The sequence below is a fragment of the Capra hircus genome, chromosome 9, assembly GCF_001704415.2.
Source record: "Capra hircus breed San Clemente chromosome 9, ASM170441v1, whole genome shotgun sequence".
NCBI lineage: Eukaryota > Metazoa > Chordata > Mammalia > Artiodactyla > Bovidae > Capra > Capra hircus.
Window position 1 is genome coordinate 21,093,169 of NC_030816.1, and position 24,804 is coordinate 21,117,972.

The following is a 24,804-nucleotide window of genomic DNA, read 5'->3' on the forward strand; positions in this document are numbered from 1 at the left end:
AAAATGTTTCCTTGCTATCCCTCCTTCAACTCTCATGATCTAGTTTTCAATCTATTACAAAGACCCTTGCATTTCCAACCCAACTTTTAACCTGTAAACATCTCCTAAGCAGTTTCTTTTCCAGCCAAGTTTAACACCTCTTAATCATAACTCACACATGTGTGCCTCTACCTTATGACCACATAAATTTCTTCCAGTCTACTGAAATTCTTCTCCAGCTGTAATTCCAACTCCTTTATGGAATCGACAAAGATTTCTCAGCACACCAGTTAAAAAAAAATTTATAGTATTTAAGGACAAATCAGTTCTCAGGAAACATACTACCTTAGGTAATTTGCTTTATTTCATTATATATTTTCTCCTCAACTGAAATGTAAACCCCTCAAGAGCCAAAGTCCTATCCTATACTTCTTTACATTGATATAGGTCTACGATAGTGCCTTCATATAGGGGTATTTGAGATGGATTACTTATTACTGAGAATATACTTACTGACATGTAACAGATGCCTGCATAATTATGGTAATACTAACATCTTGATTAACATGTACTCAAGTCATATGAAAATGATAAACTTCTTAAAAGTTCCTTATGTTACCAATTTATCATATTAAAGTCTGAACTCACCTGTGTTTGAATATCATCACCAGTCACAATATTACCAACTGCTCTTAATGCAGGTGATACAACTTTATAATCATTGTGCCTAAAAGTAATAAAAATATGAACTTACATTCTATATTAAAATTTACAAAAAATTTGCAAAAATAGCACAGAAAATTCCTCCATACTCTACCAGAGATCCTTTTCAAGTTTCACTAATTTTCCCAGTAATATTCCTCTAACAAAGAAATCTAACCCAGAATCATGTGTTGTACCCATGTCTTTCCAGTCTCTTTGAAATCAAAAGAATTCCTTAGTTTTCCCTGTGACAATCAAAAGCTAATTATTTGGTTTTGTTCAGGGATTAAGATGAAGTTATACGCTTTTGGCTGAAATATCAGAAATGCTATAGTCTTTTCATTACATAGTATTATATGGCATATGGTATCTATTTTGTCCACTATAGTGGCACTGGCCTCTGTCACTTAAATAAGATGGTGTCCACCAGATTTCTTCACTACTGTTTTTCCCCTTATAGTGTTTTGTGAGAAAATAATACTTTTAGACTATGTAAAATACCATTCCTTAATCCACTTTCACCACTAACTTTAGCATATTCTGATATTTATTGTCTGAATTAATAATCATTATTGTTGCCAATGATGAGTTTCTAATACTATCACTTACACTATATATCTTTTTTTTTATCTATTGATCTATCTACTTATTTAAGTGTGGACTTATGGATTGCTATTTTATTCAAAAAAGTTGTAATGTTACTATAATTTATTTCAATGTTCAAATCATTCCAGGTTTAAACTGTAGAAGTCCCTTCAAGTGGCCTTCTGTGTCCTTTTGATATTTCTCTCTTCTTTGAGCTGGAGAAGGCAATGGCAACCCACTCCAGTACTCTTGCCTGGAAAATCCCATGGATGGAGGAGCCTGGTAGGCTGCAGTCCATGGGGTCGCAAAGAGTTGGACATGACTGAGTGACTTCACCTTCACTTTTCACTTTCATGCACTGGAGACAGGAAATGGCAACCCATTCCTGTGTTCTTGCCTGGAGAAACCTAGGGACGGGGGAGCCTGGTGGGCTGCCGTCTATGGGATCCCACAGAGTCAGACAAGACTGAAGCAACTTAGCAGCAGCAGCTTCTTTGAGCTCTCAATACTTTTTGGGTTCATCTTGCCTTTTTTTTTTTATGCCCAGCCCTGGTATTAGTCATTTTTCAAGAACCCATTACTCTACTTGATGAGAGCAGTGTTTAAAAACCAAGACTTGTGCATTTGGTGTGCCCATCTTGTTAGTATAGGTTTGTCACTGCTCTCAGGCCCTCTAAGAGGAAACATATACACACATACATGTATATTTACATATTTATTTATTTCTATCTCTTTATGATGAAAGCCATGAGGCCACACTGATACCTTTACTTCTGATCTAGCACCATAAGATTATTCTGGCTTTTCTCCTTTCCATACATCTATCTCCATTTTCTAAGAATAAGAAGCTGGCTTCCATTATCACAATCTCCCTATGTATGACCAGCTTCTGATTCAGCTAGATTGCTAACAGGTACTGGTTCCAATTCCTGCTCCAGCCTGCTTATCTGCTCTGCTCTAGTGGGTGTCATCGTCAGTATGGGCCCTGATCCGATCCCTCGGTCGCACTGTGTTCCCCTCTTCCTCAGATGCTGTCTTCAAGCTAGGGTCACAACCTCTTACTGAACCTCTCTTTTGTACCATCTTCCTTGTTTGAGACTACCTGATGACTATTTGAAAAAAGAAAAAAGGCAGAAAAATAACATACTTTTTTAAAAGAAGAGGATGAGGAAACTAAAATAATCTTTTTAAAACAAGTTTTCTTACAAGTTTTTAATTTCTTTCATAGAAAATCTGTTCTTTTTAATAAAGTAGCAACAATAGCCCAGCAAAGAAAAACATGATCTTTAATACAAGCAAAATACTAAATGTTTTTCACTGCATGGACACATATACAAATTGATTACTGTAATGAACAGTTAACTAGATTATTGGTTCTGTGAGAGCAGAACTGTGTTCCATACATTATTAACATATTGCACAACACTCTAGCAGGTGATAGGCATTCAATAACTACTTGGTGAATTAAGTCCTGCCCATTTATGAAGAGATTAAACTAGTAAAATTCATTAACAAACTGATTAGTTCCAAATAGAGGATATAAAAGCTAAGTTTAAGGGTCAGATTTTCAGTATTTCAGCTATTCTGCAGAGTGGATTCAGTAGCTTTTCAATCCTTCCTGAAGTTCGTAACTCGAGATGTTTAGAAGACCATTACTCTAACTGCTAAACTTAAAACACAATCATATACTTATTAACCGTAAATTATAGTTACATCAAAAGTTCCACCAATCTTCGACAGACTCCAGAATCAATGACTGCTTGAATTTTATCATTGGATCCATCGGAAAGATAAGAAAGGGCCCAACATACATCTGCTAACACATCTGGGTCACTGCTAAATAACAATCGTGACAGGACATTTAAGCAAGGTGAAACCTGGAAGGGAAGAAAGAACCAGTATTTAAAATTTTTCTCTATCCAAAACAGTTTCTTCAGGAAAATAATTTCTATTCGGTTTAAAATAATTTTAAATACAAAATTTAAGCTAGAAAAATATCAGAGAAATTAAGACATTCCACTGTTAAAATTATGATCGTGAAAACTACATATATACATGAAACTGATTATGATTCCTATTTATCTTATACTGGATAAGTTATTTGGCAAAGTTTGTAAAAATAATTATGTATTAGGGATCTCCTATGTCTGAGTCATATACCACACCCCTACTATGATTTAAAAAACAATGAAGTCCTACAGAGTTCTAGTTTTAAGAAAACAAAATAAAAACATTTTTGCCCCACTGTCTTCTCAGAAACTAGAAAAAGAAGAAATAGAAACACAAATTCCATCTTTGAGGAGTCCAGTAGACATTTATAATCCTGACTACAACTGGGGAGCTACAGAAACTGAACTTTGGGGTACAGTTCATAGAAGAGGCTGAAATGAAACACTGGACTGTAAACTAGAGAGATTAAGAAAACATGGTTTTGCTACCCAATTAGTCTACAGTGAAGCTCGTAAGATGATGAACCTATATACCCATCTTTCAATCAGCATTTTAGTTCCTGCCTCTGGAGTATTTCCAGAGTGTCAAGGATCACCAGCTGTATGAGAACGTCTAGTAGGGAAGAAATCAAAACAAACAGATCATAAACAAAATGAAGGAGACGTCAGAAAAAAAGAAAAATTAAAAAATTATAAACCCACACATAAGACAATTTGCTCAAGTCATAAAAGAACAAAAATTTACATAAAGATGAGCAATCAAAGAATACAAAATACTATTCTTGAAGATATAAAATATGATTGTAAAAATAAAAATTTAAAAACTTTGCATGATAAAATAATTTCTCTCAGAAAATCACCAAAAATTTACTTAACAAAACTCTAATGAAAGAAAAACACTCCTAACTATAAGAATTTTATACTTTAGAGGAAGAAAGATTTTTTTAACTATAAATAAATCAACAAATAAACACATATTATATTAAAAGGTACTGACAAAAGAGTAAAATGTAGAGGTCAGTGGCTAGGGATGGTATAGATTACATTAAATATAGGAGTTAAGGTAGAGATTGAACAGGTAACTTTTAAGGAAGGACTTAAAGATGGAAATTAGGTAGATATTAAAGCAGTACTGCAGGTCAGGGGTTTTCAAAGTGTGGTTCTATGGACCCTTGGGGTATTCTTGAAACCATTCAGTTCAGTACAGTTCAGTCTCTCAGTTGTGTCTGATTCTTTGTGACCCCATGAATCGGAGCACACCAGGCCTCCCTGTCCATCACCAACTCCCAGAGTTCACTCAAACTCATGTCCATCGAGTCAGTGATGCTATCCAGCCATTTCATCCTCTGTCGTCCCGTCTCCTCCTGCTCCTAATCCCTCCCAGCATCAGAGTCTTTTCCAATGAGTCAGTCTTCACATGCGGTGGCCAAAGTTTTGGAGTTTCAGCCTCAGCATCAGTCCTTCCAATGAACACCCAGGACTGGTCTCCTTTAGGATGGACTGGTTGGATCTCCCTGCAGTCCAAGGGACTCTCAAGAGTCTTCTCCAATACCACAGCTCAAAAGCATTATTCTTCGGCACTCAGCTTTCTTCACAGTCCAACTCTCACATCCATACATGACCACTGGAAAAACCATACCCTTGACTAGATGGACCTTTGTTGGCAAAGTAATGTCTCTGCTTTTTAATGTGCTGTCTAGGTCGGTCATAACTTTTCTTCCAAGGAGTAAGTGTCTTTTAATTTCATGGCTGCAATCACCATCTGCAGTGATTTTGGAGCCCCAAAAAATAAAGTCTGACACTGTTTCCACTGTTTCCCCATCTATTTCCCATGAAGTGATGGGACCGGATGCCATGATCTTCGTTTTCTGAATGTTGAGCTTTAAGCCAATTTCTTCACTCTCCTTTCACTTTTATCAAGAGTCCATTTAGTTCCTCTTCACTTTCTGCCATAAGGGTGGTGTCATCTGCATATCTGAGGTTATTGATATTTCTCCTGGCAATCTTGATTCCAGCTTGTGCTTCTTCAGCCCAGTGTTTCTCATGATGTACTCTGCATATAAGTTAAATAAGCAGGGTGACAATATATAGCCTTGACGTACTCCTTTTCCCATTTGGAACCAGTCTGTTGTTCCATGTCCAGTTCTAACTGTTGCTTCCTGACCTGCATGTAGGTTTCTCAAGAGGCAGGTCAGGTAGTCTGGTATTCCCACCTCTTTTAGAATTCTCCACAGTTTATTGTGACCCACACAGTCAAAGGCTTTGGCATAGTCAATAAAGCAGAAATAGATGTTGTCTGGATCTCTCTTGCTTTTTTGAAGATCCAGTGGATTTTGGCAATTTGATCTCTGGTTCCTCTGCCTTTTCTAAAACCAGCTTGAACATCTGGAAGTTCACAGCTCACGTATTGCTGAAGCCTGGCTTGGAGAATTTTGAGCATTACTTTACCAGCATGTGAGATGAGTGCAACTGTGTGGTAGTTTGAGCATTCTTTGGCATTACCTTTCTTTGTGATTGGAATGAAAACTGACCTTTCCCAGTCCTGTGGTCACTGCTGAGTTTTCTAAACTTGCTGGCATATTAAGTGCAGCACTTTCACAGCATCATCTTTCAGGATTTGAAATAGCTCAACTGGAATTCCATCACCTCCATTAGCTTTGTTTGCAGTGATGCTTTCTAAGGCCCACTTGACTGCACATTCCAGGATGTCTGGCTCTAGGTGAGTGATCTCACCATCATGATTATCTGGGTCATGAAGACCTTTTTTGTACCATTCTTCTGTGTATTCTTGCCACCTCTTCTTAATATCTTCTGCTTCTGTTAGGTCCATACCATTTCTGTCCTTTATTGAGCTCATCTTTGCATGAAGTGTTCCCTAGGTGTCTCTAATTTTCTTGAAGAGATCTCTAGTCTTTCCCACTCTGTTGTTTTCCTCTATTTTTCTGCACTGATCGCTGAGGAAGGTTTTCTAATCTCTCCTTGCTATTCTTTGGAACTCTGCATTCAGATGGGAATATCTTTCCTCTTCTTCGCTTTTCACTTCTCTTCTTTTCACAGCTATTTGTAAGGCCTCCTCAGCCATTTTGCATTTTTGCCTTTCTTTTCCATGGGGATGGTCTTGATCTCCATCTCCTGTATAATGTCACGAATCTCCGTCCATAGTTCATTAGGTACTCTATCAGATCTAGTTCTTTAAATCTGTTTCTCACTTCCACTGTATTTAGGGGGTCTTTAATGCCAAAACTATTTTCATAGTTATTATGTGTTAGCTTATACTAACATGGCTGGCCTTTTTCATTTTGTTGACATTTGCACTAAAAGTATAAAAACAATAGTGGGTAGTAAAATTATCAGCACCTTTACACAAATCAAGGCAGTGATACCAAAATGTACCACAGATCGTTGTAGTCTTCACATCCATATACTTATAGTTAATAGTGGAGAGGGAGAATAATCCCAAAGAAGCAGTAAATATTACTAATTTTATTAAACCTCAATTCCTGAATATATTTCTTTTGAATATTGAGATAAAATAGAAAATACACATCAAGCACTTCTGCATATCAAAAAACTATGATGATGATCTCCACGAAATATATGCATTTGAGTTACAAGCTGAATTCGCTCTTTTATTTTCCCCACAGTAATACCATTTTTTCTTAAAAGACTGACTCTTAATTGTTATTCAGTCAAATATTGCACAGACATTTTTCTTTGGGAAAATAAAACAAGTGAGCCTTTTCATTATGCATCTTTTGATTTTATGTATGTGCCAATACTGTCCAGTTAATTAAAAAATAATTACTAAAAAGAGTACAGTCCCTTCAATCTCTAAAATTCTATTATACGTAGACTTATTTTTGTAGACAGATTCCTTAATTTGTGTACTTTACAAATACCTTACTAAAGTTTGGAGGAGGATTTTTGCCTCTACATAAATTTGAGAGGGCCCATACGGCATTTCTGGTTGTTGTAAGTCTGTTTGAACTTGTTAGTAACCTGCCAAGAAAAAGAAAAAAGGAACTGTCACTTTATATTCATTTTTCCTTTTCAGCTAGCTTCTACTATCATAACACAAAAGTTCTTAATATATCTTATAAGGAATCAAACTGATGTGGTAAAAGGAAAAGTGGGTTTTAAAGATTCATTATATTTCCAGAAAAAAAAAAAAACAAACATTCAAAAGAAAAGTGTCGTGGGAAATTGACTTAGTTATTTCTATATATTTTAAAAGAATCCTGAGGGATGGGATAGGGAGGGAGGTGGGTTCAGGATGGGAAACACATGTACACACGTGGTGGGTTCATGTCAATGTATGGAAAAACCAATACAATACTGTAAAGTAATTAGCCTCCAAAGAAAATAAATTTATATTAAAAACAAAAACAAAACCAAAAATAATTAAGAGTACATTATTAGATTACTTGTTTTTAACCATGAAAATAATGCACAATACAAATTCATTAAGTAAGGTATACAGAGTCAAATTGAATGAAGATCAGGTATTAAGAAAAAATAGTTTTTGTTTTGTTTTTAACAAACTGCCTTAGTATTTCTATCTGCAACCTGCTAGCAAACTCCAAGAAGTACAGAGAACCTAGGTTTAAGAATTCTTATTCTAGAGTGACTTTGGCAAAAATGGTACAGAAGATAACCCTGGAGGCCTATCCTTCCCCAAATCACCAATTTTTTCAAACTCTGTTAGAATTAGCTCAATTAGAACTGTCCAAGATAGTAAATATTCATAGTAAGGAAGTAAACTTTTAATCAGGAAGGGGCTGAAATGTGGAAGGAGAGCTTTCTGGCAATATAACTTACCTTTTTATCCAATCCCCTCCCTAGCCTGGAAGCAGCCTTGAAGACAAAAGGTGGAGTTCCCACTGTGAGTTCTGTTTCCAAAAGGGTCTATGGAGACTTGTTTCCAAGTAATTATTGTGTTTCTCTGTTTTGACCTGTCTGGGTACTCCCTGAAAGATTGATGAAGGGTGCTTGCCTTTGTTTTGCTTAACTGGGAGTTCCCTCATTATGATCAACAGCTGATTTGTCATCAGAAATCATGGAGGACAGAGGCAATAATATACTTAAACTGCTGAAAGAAAACTATCAAACAAGAATTCTATATCCAGCAATATACCCTTCAAAAACGAAGGAACAACAAAAGCTGAGAAAATTCCATCATTAGTATATTCACTTTATAAGAATAACTAAAATAACTAAAATGTCCTGAAATAAGATGATAACTAATAACTCAGGACTGTGTGAAGAAATAACAACACTAAAAATAACTACACAGGTAAATATAAAAGACAATATTATTTCATTCTTGGTTTATAATTTCTTCTATGATTTAAAAAATATACACATAGAGCAGTAATTACAAATTTATGTTAACAGGCACACAATGTAAAACAATGTAATCTGTAATAACAGTAACTTATTGTAAGAGATATAAGGGAGCAGAGCTTTTGTATCATACTGAGACTAAAGTGGTATAAATTCAAAGTTATTTTAAGTTTAAGATGTTCACTGTACTCCTTAGATTTTAAAAATACAACCAAAAAATATACTAAAAAAGAAATGAGAAGGGAATAAATACAGTATATTATTTTTAAAAAGTCAATAAATGCAAGAGAAGGCAAGAAGGAAGGAACTGAGGAACAAAAAAGGTTTAAGGCCTAAGACACATAGAAAACAACAAAATGGCAGACGTACTTTCCCATGAGTAGTTTTACTGAATGTAAACAGACTGAACTCTTGAATTAGAATTAAAAGGCAGTGACTAGCAGCATGCATTAAAAAATAAATTAAAAAAACAATAATTCATGAGCCATCTGTAATGCATTCTACAAGACACTCATTTTAGATTCAAAGATTCAAACAGGTTGAAAGTGAAAGGATGGAAAAAATATTCTGTGCAAATAATAACCCAAAGAGAGCCAGCATAGCTGTATTAATATTAGAAAAATAGACAAGAGAAAAACTGCTTAAGAGATAAATAACATTACATGCTGATAAGAATCACAATCCATTATGAAGTTTCAACATTTAGCAACAAAGCAAAAACTGACAGAACTGAAGAGAGAAATAGACAGCTGTACCATCATAAAGGCCTTAATATAGTTTTCAGTAATAGCTAGAACACTTAAACAGAAGATCAATAAGAAAATAGTGGACTTCATCAACACTATACATCAACTAATAGCAAGACACCTAACAGTCTATGGGGACACAATGAGTTGGACATGACCAAGCACAGCACATACAACACTCTTCTCATTAACAGGAGAGCATACATTCTTTTCAAGTGCACATGGGATATTCTCCAGGATATACCATATATTAGACCACAAGGTAAATCCTATATATTTTTAAAGATTGAAATCATACAGAGAACAATGGAATGAAGCTAAAAATCACTAAAAGATGAAAAACTGGAAAATTCACAAATATGTGGAAATTAAGTAACATAATCTTAGACAACCAATAAGTCAAAAAAAATCACCAGGAAATGAGGAAATATTTCAGAATAACTGAAAATGAAAACCCAACATACTAAAACTTACAGAGTTCACTGAAAGCTCACAGAGAGAATTATAACTGAAAACACCTACATTAAACAAGATATCAAATAAATAACATAAACCTTCATCTTAATTAAGAAACTAAAAAATCTGCAGCAAACTAAACCCCAAGCTAGAAGAAAAAAGGCAATAATAACAAAGAGCAGAGATAAATGAAACAGAGAAGAGAAAAACACTGGAGAAAATGAACTCCATCAAGAGTTGACACTTTGAAAGAAAAATCAACAAAATAAACATTTACCCAGACTGACAAAGAATAAAAGACTTAAATCAGGAATGAGAGTTAGGGATATTACTACTTACCTTTCAGAAACACAAGTAATTATAAGAGAATGCTATGAACTATAAGCCAACAAATTGGATAATGCAAAGGATATGAACAATTTCTCAGAAACACATAAACTACCAAACTGATTCAAGAAGAAACAGAAAATCTAAATAGATATATAACAATTAAAGATAATGAGTAATCAAACCCTCCTAATAAAGAAAAGTCAAACACGAAACAATTTCACTGGTAAATTCTACTAAACATTATAGAAGAATTAAATCCTTCTCAAACTCTTCTAGGAAATAAAAGAGAACATTCCTACCTTATTTTATGATGCCAGCATTACCCTGATACCAAAGCCGACATGACAAGAGTGTGTGTGTGTGTGTGTGTGTGTGTTACTAACAGATACAAAAAAATCTTCAACACAATTCTAGGAAACTGAATCCAGGAACATATTAGAAGAATTATATACTATGACCTACTGAGATTTATCCTAGGAATGCAAAGATGGTTCAATAAACAAAGACCAAACAATACATTCACCACATTAACAGCATAAAGGAAAACAAAACAAAACGTGATCATGTCAACTGATGCAGAACAAGCATTTAACAGATCCCAACACCTCTTCATGATAAAAACACTCAATAACCTAAGACAAGGAAACCATCTCAATAAGTAAATGATATTTATGAAAACCCACAGCTAACATTATTTTCAATGGTGAATGAGTGATAAAAAACATAATGTCGCCACTTTTATGCAACATTATGGTGGCTCACTGGGTAAAGAATCTGCCTGTAGATTCAACTCACATATGGATGGTCAATGCCTTTTCACCAAAGGTATCAAGATCATTCAACAAGGAGAGAAGAGTCTCTTCAAGCAAACATGTCAGAACAAGTGGATGTCCACATGTATCTCAAGTCACACAAAAAAATTAGCTCAAGATGGACCAAAAATGCAAATGTAAGAGGTAAAACTTAGAAGAAAACACAGTGTTTCATGACCTTAAATTTGGCAACAGTTTTTTACATATGACACTGAAAATATAAGTAATAAAAGAAAAAAATAGATACTACTGGACTTCATCAAAATCAGAAATTATGTGAATCAAAGAAATTATCAAGAGTGAAAAGAAAACCCACAGAATGCAAAAGATATTCTAAAATCATCTATCTGATAAGAATCTATCCAGAACACATGAAGAATTCTTACAACTCAACAACAAAATGACAATTGAATTAAAAAATATGCAAAGGACTTAGATATTTCTCCAAAGAAGATACACAAATAGCAAACAAATGTATGAAAAGATATGCAATGTCATTAGGAAATGTAAATCAAAGCAAAATTAAATACCACCTCATACCCACTGCTGCTACTGCTAAGTCACTTCAGTCGTGTCCAACTCTGTGTGACCCTGTCCCACCAGGCTCCCTTGTACCTGGGATTCTCCAGGCAAGAACACTGGAGTGGGTTGCCATTTCCTTCTCCAATGCATGAAAGTGAAAAGTGAAGGTGAAGTCGCTCAGTCGTGTCCAACTCTTCGCAACCCCATGGACTGCAGCCTACTAGGCTCCTCCATCCATGGGATTTTCCAGGCAAGAATACTGGAGTGGGGTGCCATTGCCTTCTCCCCTCATACCCACTAGGATGGCTTTAATCAGAATAACGGACAACAGAAGATGGCAGAGGAATAGGATGGGAAGACCACTTTCTCCCCCATAAATTCCTCAAAAGATCCTTTGAATGTTGCACAACTTCCACAAAACAACTTCTGAATGCTGGCAGAGAACACGAGACACCCAGAAAGGCAACCCATTCTCTTTGAAAGGAGGTAGGACAAAACATAAAAGGAAAAAAAAGAGAAGATTTAGGGATGGATATCTGTCCTGGGGAGGGAGTTGTGAAGGAGGAGAAGTTTCCACAGTAGAAACCCTCTCAGAGGCAGGTCTGTGGGGAGTTTTGGAATCTCAGAGGGCAACATAACCGGGAGGAAAAAAACCAAAACCCACACATTATGTGCCTAACCACCACTGCCAGTGGAGAAGTAGCCCAGGGGCTTGCTGAGGCTGGGTTGTATCATCAGACAGGGCCTGAATGCCCTGAGGACAATATGAAGGATCTAACATGAGATAGCAACCAAAACTGTGGGATCTCCAGAGAGACAAAAAAAAAAAAAAAAAAAAAAAGAACTTTCCCAAGAGGGGCTCTAAGGCCTATGTCCTAGACAGCTGTGAATAGGCCCCTCCTCACCCCTACCCAGCCTGGAGGCAGAGAGGCAGCCAGAAGGCAAGGGCGGCCCCAGAGACCAACATTTCAGCATCTTCCACCAAACTGAGCAGGCACCCAGTTGCTAAGCACGTCTTCCTGGGATCCTGGGTGGTTGACATCCACCAGGAGGATTGCAGCCTGAGATCAACTCCCCAGAAGAAACACACACACCACCTGAAACGGTGCCATTGCAGTGCACCCGGGAAACCAAGCGCCTGGGACCAGGGAGGTGATTCAGATGCACGCACAGCCCATCTGGGACAGTGCGCTCGCCAAGCACCTGGTCACCTGAGCTGCTTGGACCTGGGAAGGGCACAAATGCATGCCTAACTGGGTCTGTGCCCTTGTGGAGTACCCAAGAACCTGCGTGGTTTAGACCTGGGAAGTGCATAAAACGCAGGGTCCACTTGGGACAGTGACCTTGCAGAATGCCCTGGTGCCTGAGCAGTGTAGATCCAGGAAGCACATGCTGCTTTGGGTTGTGGCAAGCTCAGTGTGGTCCATATGCTGCGACCACTCCCCCGACACCAGATATTTGTTTGCAGTGTCCCTCCCTCCCCACAACTGAACAAGTGAGCCTAAATAAGTAACCACCTTTGCCCCCTTGTGTTAGGGCAAAAATTAGACACTAAAGAGACTTGCAAACAAAGGAAGCCAAAATAAACAAAGAGGGAACCGCTCTGGAAGTGAGGGGTACAACAGATTAAAACCCTGTAGTTAACATTAACTGCATTGGAGGGGGCCTATAGACCATAAGTTGACCTTGAGTAAAAGCTGGAACAAGGAACTATCTGAAACTGAACTGACCCACACTGCCCACAACAGCTCCAGAGAAATTCCTAGGTATATTTTTACTATTATCACTTTTTAATTTTTTTCAAGTTCTTTATTATGCCTTTAACTTTCACTTTGATAACCTACTATTACCTTGCAAAAAAAAGACCCTATTTTTAAAGCAAATTTCATATATATATATTTCTTTTAAAATTTTTGTGATTGATTTTGTTTTGTAATTTTTATATTGTATTTTTGAGAGTCTAACCTCTATTCTAGATATTTATTCTTTGCATTTTGGTATTTGTTAATCAATTTTGTACATCTAAGAATCTAATCTTCAATATCCATTTTCACTTAGGGATGTAATTACTGGCTTGACTGCTCTCTCTCCCTTTTCTCTCCCAGGTCACCTCAATCTCCTTACTCCCTCTCCTCTTCTCTACTTAACTCTGTGAATCTCTCTGGGTGTTCTGGGCTGTGGAGAACACTTAGGGAACTGATTACTGGCTAGACTGGTTTCTCTCATTTTGACTCCCCATCTTCTCCTCCTGGTCACCTCTATCTCCCTCCCTCTTCTCTTCTCTATGTAACTCTGTGAATCTCTCTGGGTGTTCTGGATTGTGGAGAGTACTTAGGGAACTGATTACTGGCTAGACTGGTTTCTCTCATTTTGACTCCCCGTCTTCTCCTCCTGGTCACCTCTATCTCCCTCCGTCTTCTCTTCTCTATGTAACTCTGTGAATCTCTCTGGGTGTTCTGGATTGTGGAGAGCACTTAGGGAATTGATTACTGGCTAGATTGCTCACTTCCTTTTTGACTCTCCCTCTTCTTTTCCTGGTCACCTCTCCCTCCTACTTCTCTTCTCTATGTAACTCTGAATCTCTTTGGGTGTCCCTCGCTGAGGAGAATTGTTTCACCATTAACCTAGATGTTTTATCATCTGTGCTTTATGGATGGAGAAGTCTTGAGGCTACTGTAAGAGAAGGACTGAAAGCCAGAGGCAGGAGGCTTAACTCTAAAACTTAAGAACATTAGAGAACTCCTGATTCCAGGGAACAGTTACAGACAACAGCTCACCCAAAAGTCTCTATACCTACACTGAAACCAAGTTCCACCCAAGAGTCAACAAGTTCCAGGGCAAGACATACAATGATAATTCTCCAGCAAAGCAGGAACAAAGCCCTGAGCATTAAAAAACAGGCTGCCCAAAGCCATGCCAAACCCATAGACACCCCAAAACTCACTACTGGGCATTTCATTGCACTCCAGAGAGAACAGATTCAGCTCCACCCACCAGAACACAGATACAAGCTCCCCCAAGCAGGAAACCTTGACAAGCCACTAGTCCAACCCCACCCACAGGAAGCAGACTCCACAATAAAGAGGAACTATGAACTTCTAGCCTACAGAAAGGGCACCCCAAACACAGCAATCTAAACAAAATGAAAAGACAGATAAATATTCAGCAGGTAAAGGAACATGATAAATACCCCCCAAACTAAACAAAAGAGGAGGAGACAAGGAGTCTACCTAAAAATGAATCCAGAATAAATGATATTAAAGATGATCCAAAATCTTGAAAACAAAATGGAGTTATAGATACACAGACTACAGACAAGGACTGAGAAGATGCAAGAAATGTTTAACAAGGACCTAGAAGAAATGAAGAGCCAATAAATAACGAATAACGTAATACTGAGGCCAAAAGCACCCTAGAGGGAACCAACAGTAGAATAACTAAGGCAGAAGAGAGAATAAGTGAGGTGAAAGATAGAATTGTGGAAAAATGAACAGGGAGGAAAAAAGCAAAAAAGAATTAAAAGAAATGAGGACAACCTCAGAGACCTCTGGGACAATGGTAAACGCACCAGCATTCAAATCACAGGTATCCCAGAAGATGAAGACAAAAAGAAAGGGTATGAGAAAATACTTCAGGAGATAATAGTTGAAAACTTCCCTAAAATAGAGAAGGAAATAGGCACCCAAGTCCAAGAAAGCCAGAGAGTCCCAAACAGGATAAACCCAAGGTGAAACATCCCAAGACACATATTAATTAAACTAAGGAAGATCAAACACAAACAATAACTATTAAAAGCAGCAAGGGAAAAGCAACTAGTAACCCACAAGGGGATCCCCATAAGGATAACAGCTGATCCTTCAACAGAAACTCTTCAGGCCAGAAGGGAATGGCAGGACATACTGAAAGTGATGGAAGTAATGAACCAGTGATGAGAGAAAAAGCCAGATTACTGTACCCAGCAAGGATCTCATTCAGAGATGAAGGAGAAATCAAAAGCTTTACAGGCAAGCAAAATCTGAGAGAATTCAGCACCACCAAACCAATTTTTCAACAAATGCTAAAGGATCTTCTCTAGACAGGAAACACAGAAAAGGTTTATAAAATCAAACCCAAAACAACAAAATGGCAACAGGATCATACTTATCAATAATTACCTTAAATGTAAATGGGCTGAATGCCCCAACCAAAAGACAAAGACTGGCTGAACGGATACAAAAACAAGACCACTATAAATGCTGTCTACAAGAAACCCACCTCAAACCAAGGGTCACATACAGACTGAAAGTGAAGGGCTGGGAAAAGATATTCCATGCAAATGGAGACCAAAAGAAAGCAGGAGAAGCAATACTCATATCAGATAAAATAGACTTTGAAATAAAGACCATGAAAAGAGACAAAGGACACTACATAATGATCAAAGGATCAATCCAAGAAGATATAACAATCATAAATATATATGCACCCAACATAGGAGCACCTCAACACATAAGGCAAATGCTAACAAGTATGAAAGAGAAAATTAACAGTAACCCAGTAATAGTGGGAGACTTTAATACCCTACTCACACCTATGGATAGATCAACCAAACAGAAAATTAGCAAGGAAGCACAAGTTTTACATGATACAATGGACCAGTTAGACCTAATTGATATCTATAGGACATTTCACCCTAAAACAATGAATTTCACCTTTTTCTCAAGTGCACACAGAACATTGTCCAGGATAGATCACATCCTGGGCCATAAATCTAGTCTTGGTAAATTAAAAAAAACTGAAATCATTTCAAGCATCTTTTCTGATCACAATGCAGTAAGATTAGCTGTCAACTACAGGAAAAAAAAAACTATTAAAAATACAAACATGGAGGCTAAACAACATGCTTCTGAATAAACAACAGACCACAGAAGAAATCAAAAAGGAAATCAAAATATGCATAGAAATGAATGAAAATGAAAACACGACAATCCCAAACCTCTGGGATTCAGTGAAAGCAGTGCTAAGGGGAAGGTTCATAGCAATACAAGCTTCCTCAAGAAAAAAGAGAAAAATCAAATAACAACCTAACTTTTCACCTAAAGTAACTAGAAAAAGAAGAAATGAAGGACCCCAAAGTTAGCAGAAGGAAAGAAATCACAAAAATCAGAGCAGAAATTTATGAAAAAGAAACAAAGGAGATATAGCAAAAATCAACAAAACTAAAAGGTGGGTCTTTGAGTAGATGAATAAAATAGACAAACCATTAGCCAGACTCATGAAGAAAAAAAGGGAGAAGAATCCAATCAATAAAATTAGCAATGAAAATGGAGAAATAACAACAGACAACACAGAAATACAAAGGATCATAAGAGACTACTATCAGCAACTATATGCCAATAAAATGGACAACTTGGAAGAAATGGGTGAATTCTTAGAAAAATATAACCTTCCAAAACTGAGCTAGGGAGAAATAGAAAATCTTAACAGACCCATCACAAGCATGGAAATCGAAACTGTAATCAAATATCTGCCAACAAACAAAAGTCCAGGACCAGATGGCTTCACAGGTGAATTCAACCAAAAATTTAGAGAAGCGCGACCACCTATCCTACTCAAACTGTTCCAGAAAGTTGCAAAGGTAAACTCCCAAACTCATTCTATGAGGCCACCATCATCCTAATACCAAAACAAGACAAAGATGCCACACAAAAAAAGAAAACTACAGGCCAATATCACTGATGAACATAGATGGAAAACTCAAGAAAATTCTAGCAAGCAGAATCCAACAACATATTAAAAAGATCACAAATCATGACCAAGTGGGCTTCATCCTAGGGATGCAAGGATTCTTCAATATTTGCAAATCAATGTGATACACCACATTAACAAATTGAAAGAAAAGCCATATGATTATCTCAACAGATGCAGAGAAAGCCTTTGACAAAATCCAACAATCCATTTATGATAAAAACTCTCCAGAAAGCAGGCATAGAAGGAACATACCTCAAAATAATAAAAGCCATATAGGATAAATCCACAGCAAACATTATCCTCAATGGCAAATAATTGAAAGCATTTCCCCTAAAGTCAGGAATAAGATAAGGGTGCCCACTCTCACCATTATTATTCAATATAGCTTTGGAAGTTTTAGCCACAGCAATTAGAGAAGAAAAAGAAAAAAAGGAATCCAGATGGGAAAAGAAGTAAAAGTCTTCCTGTTTCCATATGACATGATCCTCTACACAGAAAACCCTAAAGACACAACAAGAAAATTACTAGAGCTGATCAATGAATATAGTAAAGCTACAGGATGTAAAATTAATACACAGAAATCCCTTGCATTCCTATACACTAACAATGAGAAAACAAAGATAAATTAAGGAAAAAATCCCATTCACCATTGCCAACGAAAAGAATAAAATACTTAGGAAAACCTTGAATAGCCAAAGCAATCTTGAGAAAGAAGAATGGAACTGGAGGAATCAATCTGCCTGACTTCAGACTATACTACAAAGCTACAGTCATCAAGACAGTTTGGTACTGGCACAAAGACAGAAATATAGATCAATGGAACAAGACAGAACGCCCAGAGATAAACCCACAAACCTATGGACACCTTCAGAGAAGGAAATGGCACCCCACTCCAGTACTCTTGCCTGGAAAATCCCATGGATGGAGGAGCCTGGTAGGCTGCAATCCATGGGGTCGCTAAGAGTCAGACACGACCGAGCAACTTCCCTTTCACTTTTCACTTTAATGCACTGGAGAAGGAAATGGCAACCCACTCCAGTGTTCTTGCCTGGAGAATCCCAGGGACAGGGGAGCCTGGTGGGTTTCCGTCTATGGAGTTGCACAGAGTCGGACACAACTGAAGTGACTTAGCAGCAGCAGCAGCACGGACACCTTATCTTTGACAAAGGAAGCAAAAATACACAATAGAGAATGACAATCTCTTTAACAAGTGGTGCTGGGAAAACTGGTCAACCACTTGTAAAAGAATGAAACTAGAACACTTTCTAAGACCACACACAAAAATAAACTCAAAATGGATTAAAGATCCAAATGTAAGATCAGAAACTATAAAACTCCTAGAGGAAAACAGGCAAAACACTCTCTGACATAAATCATGGCAAGATCCTCTATGACCCACCTCCCAGAGTAATGGAAATAAAAGAAAAAATAAACAAATGGGACCAAATTACATTTAAAACCTTTTGCACAACAAAGGCAACTATAAGCAAGCTGAAAGACAGCTTTCAGACAGGGAGAAAATAATAGCAAACAAAGCAACTGACAAAGAATTAATCGCAAAAATATACAAGCAGCTCATGCAGTTCAATACCAGAAGAATAAATGATCCAATCAAAAAACAGGCCAAATAACTAAACAGACATTTCTCCAAAGAAGACATACAGATGGCTAACAAACACATGAAAAGATGCTCAACATCACTCATTATCAGAGAAACGCAAATAAAAACCACAATGAGATCCCATCTGACACAGGTCAGAATGGTGGCTATCAAAAAGTCTACAAACAGTAAATGCTGGAGAGGGTATGGAGAAAAGGGAACCCTCTTAGACTGTTGGTGAAAATGTAAACTAGTACAGCCACTATGGAGAACAGTGTGAAGATTCCTTAAAAAACTGGAAATAGAACTGCCACACAACCCAGCAATCCCACTGCTTGGCATACACACTGAGGAAATCAGAACTGAAAGAGACACGTGTACGCCAATGTTCACTGCAGCTCTGTTTATAATAGCCAGGACATGGGAGCAACCTAGATATCCATCGGCAGATGAATGGATAAGAAAGTTGTGGTGCATATACACAATGGAATATTACTCAGCTATTAAAAAGAACACATTTGAGTCAGTTCTAATGAGGTGGATGAAACTGGAGCCTATTATCCACAGTGAAGTAAGCCAAAAAGAAAAACATCAATACAGTATATTAATGCATATATATGGAATTTAGAAAGATGGTAACAATGACCCTATACATGAGACAGCAAAAGAGACACAAATATAAAGAACAGACTTTTGGCCTCTGTGGGAGAAGGCAAGGGTGGGATGATTTGAGAGAAAAGCACTGAAACATGTATATTACCATATGTGAAATAGATGACCAGTTCAAGTTCAATACCTGAAACAGGGCAATGAAAGCTGGTGCACTGGGACGACCCAGAGGGATGGGATAGGGAGGGAGGTGGGAGAGGGGTTCGGGTCGGGGGGACACATGTACACCTATGGCTGATTTATGTCAATGTATGGCAAAAATCACCACAATACTGTAAAGTAATTAGCCTCCATTAAAATAAATAAATCAATTAAAAAAAAAGAACAACAGACAACTGTTGGTGAGAAACTGGAACTCTCACACATTGCTGGTAGAAATACAATGGTGCAGCTACTATGGAAAAATTCTGGTGATAAAAGGTAAAGACAGCATTAGCACATTATTCAGCAATTCCACTGGTAGGTATATACCTAAAAAGAATTGAAAACACTGGTGTTCAAACAAAAACCTGCACACAAATGTTCACAGGAGTACTACATATATACAGTAACCAAAAGGTGGAAATATAACCCAAATGACCATCACATGATGAATGTACCACAAAATGTGGTATATCCATATAATGGAATATTATTTAATTATAAGAAGAATGAAGTACTGATACATTCTACGATATGAATGAACCCTGAAAACCATATGCTAAGTGAAAGAAGCAGACACAAAAGGTCACACACTGTATGATTTCATTTATGTAAAATATCCAGAATAGGTAAATCCACAGAGACAGAAAACAGATTAGAGGTATCCAAGTACTTGGAAAAAAGGGTATTGGGGCTTCTGTTTGGGATGACAGAAAGTTCTAGAACTAGATAGTTATTCTGGTTGAGAAACACTGTGAACATACTGAGTGGCAGTAAATTGTACATTTTTAAATGGTAAATTTTTTATTGCGTATATTCTGTCACACAAAAAATATGCTCTTAAAGTTTTGCTATAAACGGTATTTGAAACCTCCTAAAACCATAATTCATTTAGAAATAAGTTAGTTATACTGACTTACTACATCAGGAAATGACAAAGTATTATTTATTTTTAGTATTATTTAGTAGTATTTATTTTCAGTAAATACTTTTGGCTTCACAGGCCTTCCTCTGTTGCAGCCACTGAACTCTGCTGATACAGCATGAAAGCAACCACAGACATTAAGTAAGCAAATTGATGTGATCCAGTAAAATTTAATTTTCAAAAACAGAGGACAGGCCAAATTTGGCATGAAGACTGTACTTGGCCAAGCTGTGATGCATATTATCCTCCTTGTATTAATGGGAGTATTATGAGAAATTACAAATCTTTTCTTGTCCAAATTTGCTGTATTATAAATTAAAGTTGCATTAAATTTAAACAACAAAGCTATATCAGTATATTGGGATCTTCCCTCGTAGCTCAGTCAGTAAAGAATCTGCCTGAAAGGCAAGAGAGCTGGGTTCGATTCTTGGGTTGAGAAGATCCACTGGAGAAGGAAATGGCAAACCACTCCAGTATTCTTGCCTGGAGAATCCCATGGACAGAGGAGCCTGGCAGACTACTATCCATAAAGTTGCAAGAGTCAGACACGACTTGGTGACTAAATCACCATATCAGTATATAAAGTCCATAATAGTAAAAGCTTTACATTTACTGAGAATCAAAAGGCAGAACTGATAAAACTGTATTATATTGATAAAAATTTTATACATACTTAACACATTAGCTAAATGTTAATTTAACTTCAATGTGAACTACAGATTATCCATAATCTTCTTAAAGTTAATACCATTTTTCCTTTTGACCAACCACGGTGAGAACATCTTGACATACCTTCCTTCTTGTCACCTTTCTCAATTTTTTAATGAAACTTTGAAAATTTCTAAACCTACTCTTTTTCTGAAATTTATTATGTTTATAACCATGATTCAATAGCTGGGTACTGTTTGTTTCTCATTAGACCTTTGTTTTTTAGTTTGGTTTCTTTTGTCATAATTAAAAGATCGCTAAGAGTTGGGCACGACTGAGTGACTTCACTTTCACTTTTCACTCTCATGCATTGGAGAAGGAAATGGCAACCCACTCCAGTATTCCTGCCTGGAGAATCCCAGGGACAGAGGAGCCTAGTGGGCTGCCGTCTATGGGGTCGCACAGAGTTGGACACGACTAAAGCAACTTAGCAGCAGCAGAACATTTAGAGTAATTAGAACTAAGAAATGCTTACTTACCATTTCACAAACCATTACCAACTTTAAATATTAACAAATAATAAATGACCCAAACACAGAGAGCAAAGAATATGGCCTAGAGACAAAGTAAAAAGAGAAACCAAGTGCTCACAGTTAATCTACAAACCATAAAATCAGGCCAAAAAAACCCTAAGTTGAAAATTTAAGAGATACTTTTAGTAGTATGAACATCAAAATAATTCTGATATTGAACCCTAAATCAGTATTTTCCTTTATAATTGGACTAACTGCTCAGATATTATTTTGAATAAGCCCAAAGTAAATGAAATCACAAGTGGTTCAGTGGCCTGAACATAGTTAAGTACTCAGTGTGAGTTGAATGAAATGATGCTGAGAAATCCATTTTGTCCATGGAAAGTTACACATTCTAAAACAATAAAATATATTTTGCAAAACTGTATCTAAAAACATATTCTTTCTGTTTGTATCTAAAAACAAAACAAAATTGTATTTAAAAACATATTCTAATTTCTAAGCTTGGAAAGAATGGCAAATGGCATAGAAATGGTAAGAGTAAAATTTTCCCTTTCAAAATATCTCCTCAATTACTTTTTCCTTTTTCACTATTTGCCAATGGTATTCAGCCTAAATAAAAATTCTCTCAGTAAATGATAACCAACTTGGATAAATAAACCTATCTTTCAAATAATTATATGTCATTTCTGTAAAGAACCCTATATTATGGGGAGCTTCTTTTCTTAAAAAAAGTATTAGAAAAAGGAACCACTAGCTGAGTCATTTTAAGTAAAATTCTAATTCTGAAAAAATTTCTCTGTTCTCTGAACATTTCAAAATCAAATATGAAAATCTGACAAGTTCAACATATCATCTGTTCATCCATTCAATATTATCTGCTTTAGTAACTTTAAAATTTTTAGTGTATTAAAAACTACACTTATCCTTGTTCTCTAGAATAATTGTTTTAGCACAGTAGGCATCAAGTAAGCAATGAGTGCTGTGAAGTGTGGCTTAAGGGAACATAAAAGACAGATATGATACAACCAGAAATTTTCTTTGTTAGTTTTATATAATTTCAAGCTATTTTAGGCTTGGCCAAACATAAGCAAAATTTAAAAGTATCACTGAAGAAGTAAATGTGTATGTAGAAATATAGTGTACAAAATAGTTTGCTTTTCCAAAAGTTAATAGTATTTAATTGTGATAAACTTAAAGTACTTACTCTAAAAGAGGTGGAAGTATTTCACAATTCAAAACAAAATCTCTGCATTCTGCATTGTCACCAGCAATATTACCAAGTGCCCAAACAGCCTTCAAAAAATAATAAAAAATATTCTTTTACAACAATATCTTAAAGAAGATTCTCTCTTAAGAATGAAATGTTATTGTAACAGGAAAAAACTGGTTAAATTTTCAAGATGTTAAAAAAAACATGCTAGTAGACAAGAAAGGAAAACTTCAAAAGTATCTTTAATAATATTCTTAGTCAAAGTAAAATACAGGGCATTTAAAAATTTTTTCTTACATGCTAGTGAAATGTTTATTCTCTATAAGAAGGAGATAGTTTGTCTACTTCCAATCTACATGGAGAGACAAAATATAGTTGACCTTTGAACAATTTGGCAGTGAGGGGCATCAACCCCTGCACAGTAGAAAATCGATATATAATTTCAAAGTTGGCCCAAGATCACTTGCAGACTCAACCAACTTCAGATTGTGTAGTACTGCAGTATGTATTTATTGCAAACAAACAAAACAAAAAACAAAAAAAACTGTGTGTAAGTGAACCAACGCATTCAAACCTGTTTTGTTCAAGGGCCAACTGTATATCTATTTAGGTAATTTTACAATTACCTATGCTAGAGGTTTGCTACTATGCCAAAGAATCCACTCACTGGGAAGGAACTGACTTGTAAAAGAAGAAAGGAAGGAGAGATAAAGCATAGTAAACTAAGGTAAAGCTAATGTGAGCACTGTCTTGAATCAATGCTTAAAAATAAGCTTAGAGATAGTCCAGGTTAAATAAATGACAGTAAAAGATCAAATTATTTATGTATTAAATTTCAATTAGATAAGAAACTACACAAATGCAAATGATCATTATATTTTCATTTCAAGTTTCTCATATAAGTACAAAAGTAGATATGTTAATTTTTCAACTGGGAAAATTACATTTTAACATTTAAAATTTACACTAATATTTTTAACATCTACTCTAGACCTAAGTTTATTTTTCAGATTTTTAAGAAAAAGTTTTTAAAATGATGACATTTTGCACCCTAGGAAGTATTTTGTTTGTGGCATATCAATTTTTATAACATTTTGGAAGTCAACTTTGAAATAGTAAAAGCACTTTAAAAGCTTTTCTTTGAGTATAATCATTTTTCCCTAATGAAATAATCAAGGCATATATTAATGTCAAGACATATTACTATCAAGATTGATATATAATGATGCTCACCACAATATTAACACCAATAAGCTAGAAATAATTGTACAACTACTGAGGAATAGATAAATTATGGTAGCTACCTGAATGGATAATGAGTAATCAGTAAAATTTTCTTCAAGAATAATTAATGCCATAAGAAAAAGCTCTCAATACTATTGTTAAGTGGGAAAAATTATAAAAAATATATATATAAATAAACAAATGGAATGGTAGTGAGATCTACGGATCAATTTGCATGAACATGAATCAAAACAAAAATAACAAAACATTTGACTTTCTCTAGATGGTAAAAATCTTATGTGATTAAATTTTCCCTGTTACAACTATGATAATTTATATATAGTCTAATCTAAAATGGTTTATTAAAAATAACATGACATATTAAAAAGAAACAATAAAATAATCTAAAGAACAAGGAGTCAGACTGGTTTAAAAATCAGCCAGGTTTAAAACCTGGCTCAGTCCTTCGCTGTGACTTTGGGTAAATTACTATCTTTTCTGGGTCTCAGTATCCTCTTCTATAAATGGGAATAGTAATTCTCAATAGCTGAAATCTATGTACAAAGGAGCCAGGACTATACCTAAAACAGTTCATTCTTCCTTCCAATTTGACACTAAACAGAAATTATTATATTCTAACAAATGTAATGCACAGGCAACTTGGTAAAAATGAATGTCAAATCATAATCACAAATGATAC

At 36.0% G+C, this 24,804-nt stretch overlaps 1 protein-coding gene across 2 annotated transcripts in view; it reads right to left on the reverse strand.

The window, feature by feature from the left end:
• Nucleotides 1-24,804, reverse strand: part of KPNA5 (karyopherin subunit alpha 5) — a 50,232-nt gene that overhangs the window by 10,841 nt on the left and 14,587 nt on the right. For both annotated transcript variants that reach the window (XM_005684531.3, XM_013966411.2), the window contains exons 7-10: nt 22,875-22,963; nt 7,115-7,214; nt 2,980-3,143; nt 628-706 (exon numbers count right to left, since the gene is read on the reverse strand). In XM_005684531.3, the coding sequence (XP_005684588.1) occupies nt 628-706; nt 2,980-3,143; nt 7,115-7,214; nt 22,875-22,963 (432 nt within the window). The remainder of the gene's footprint in view (nt 1-627; nt 707-2,979; nt 3,144-7,114; nt 7,215-22,874; nt 22,964-24,804) is intronic.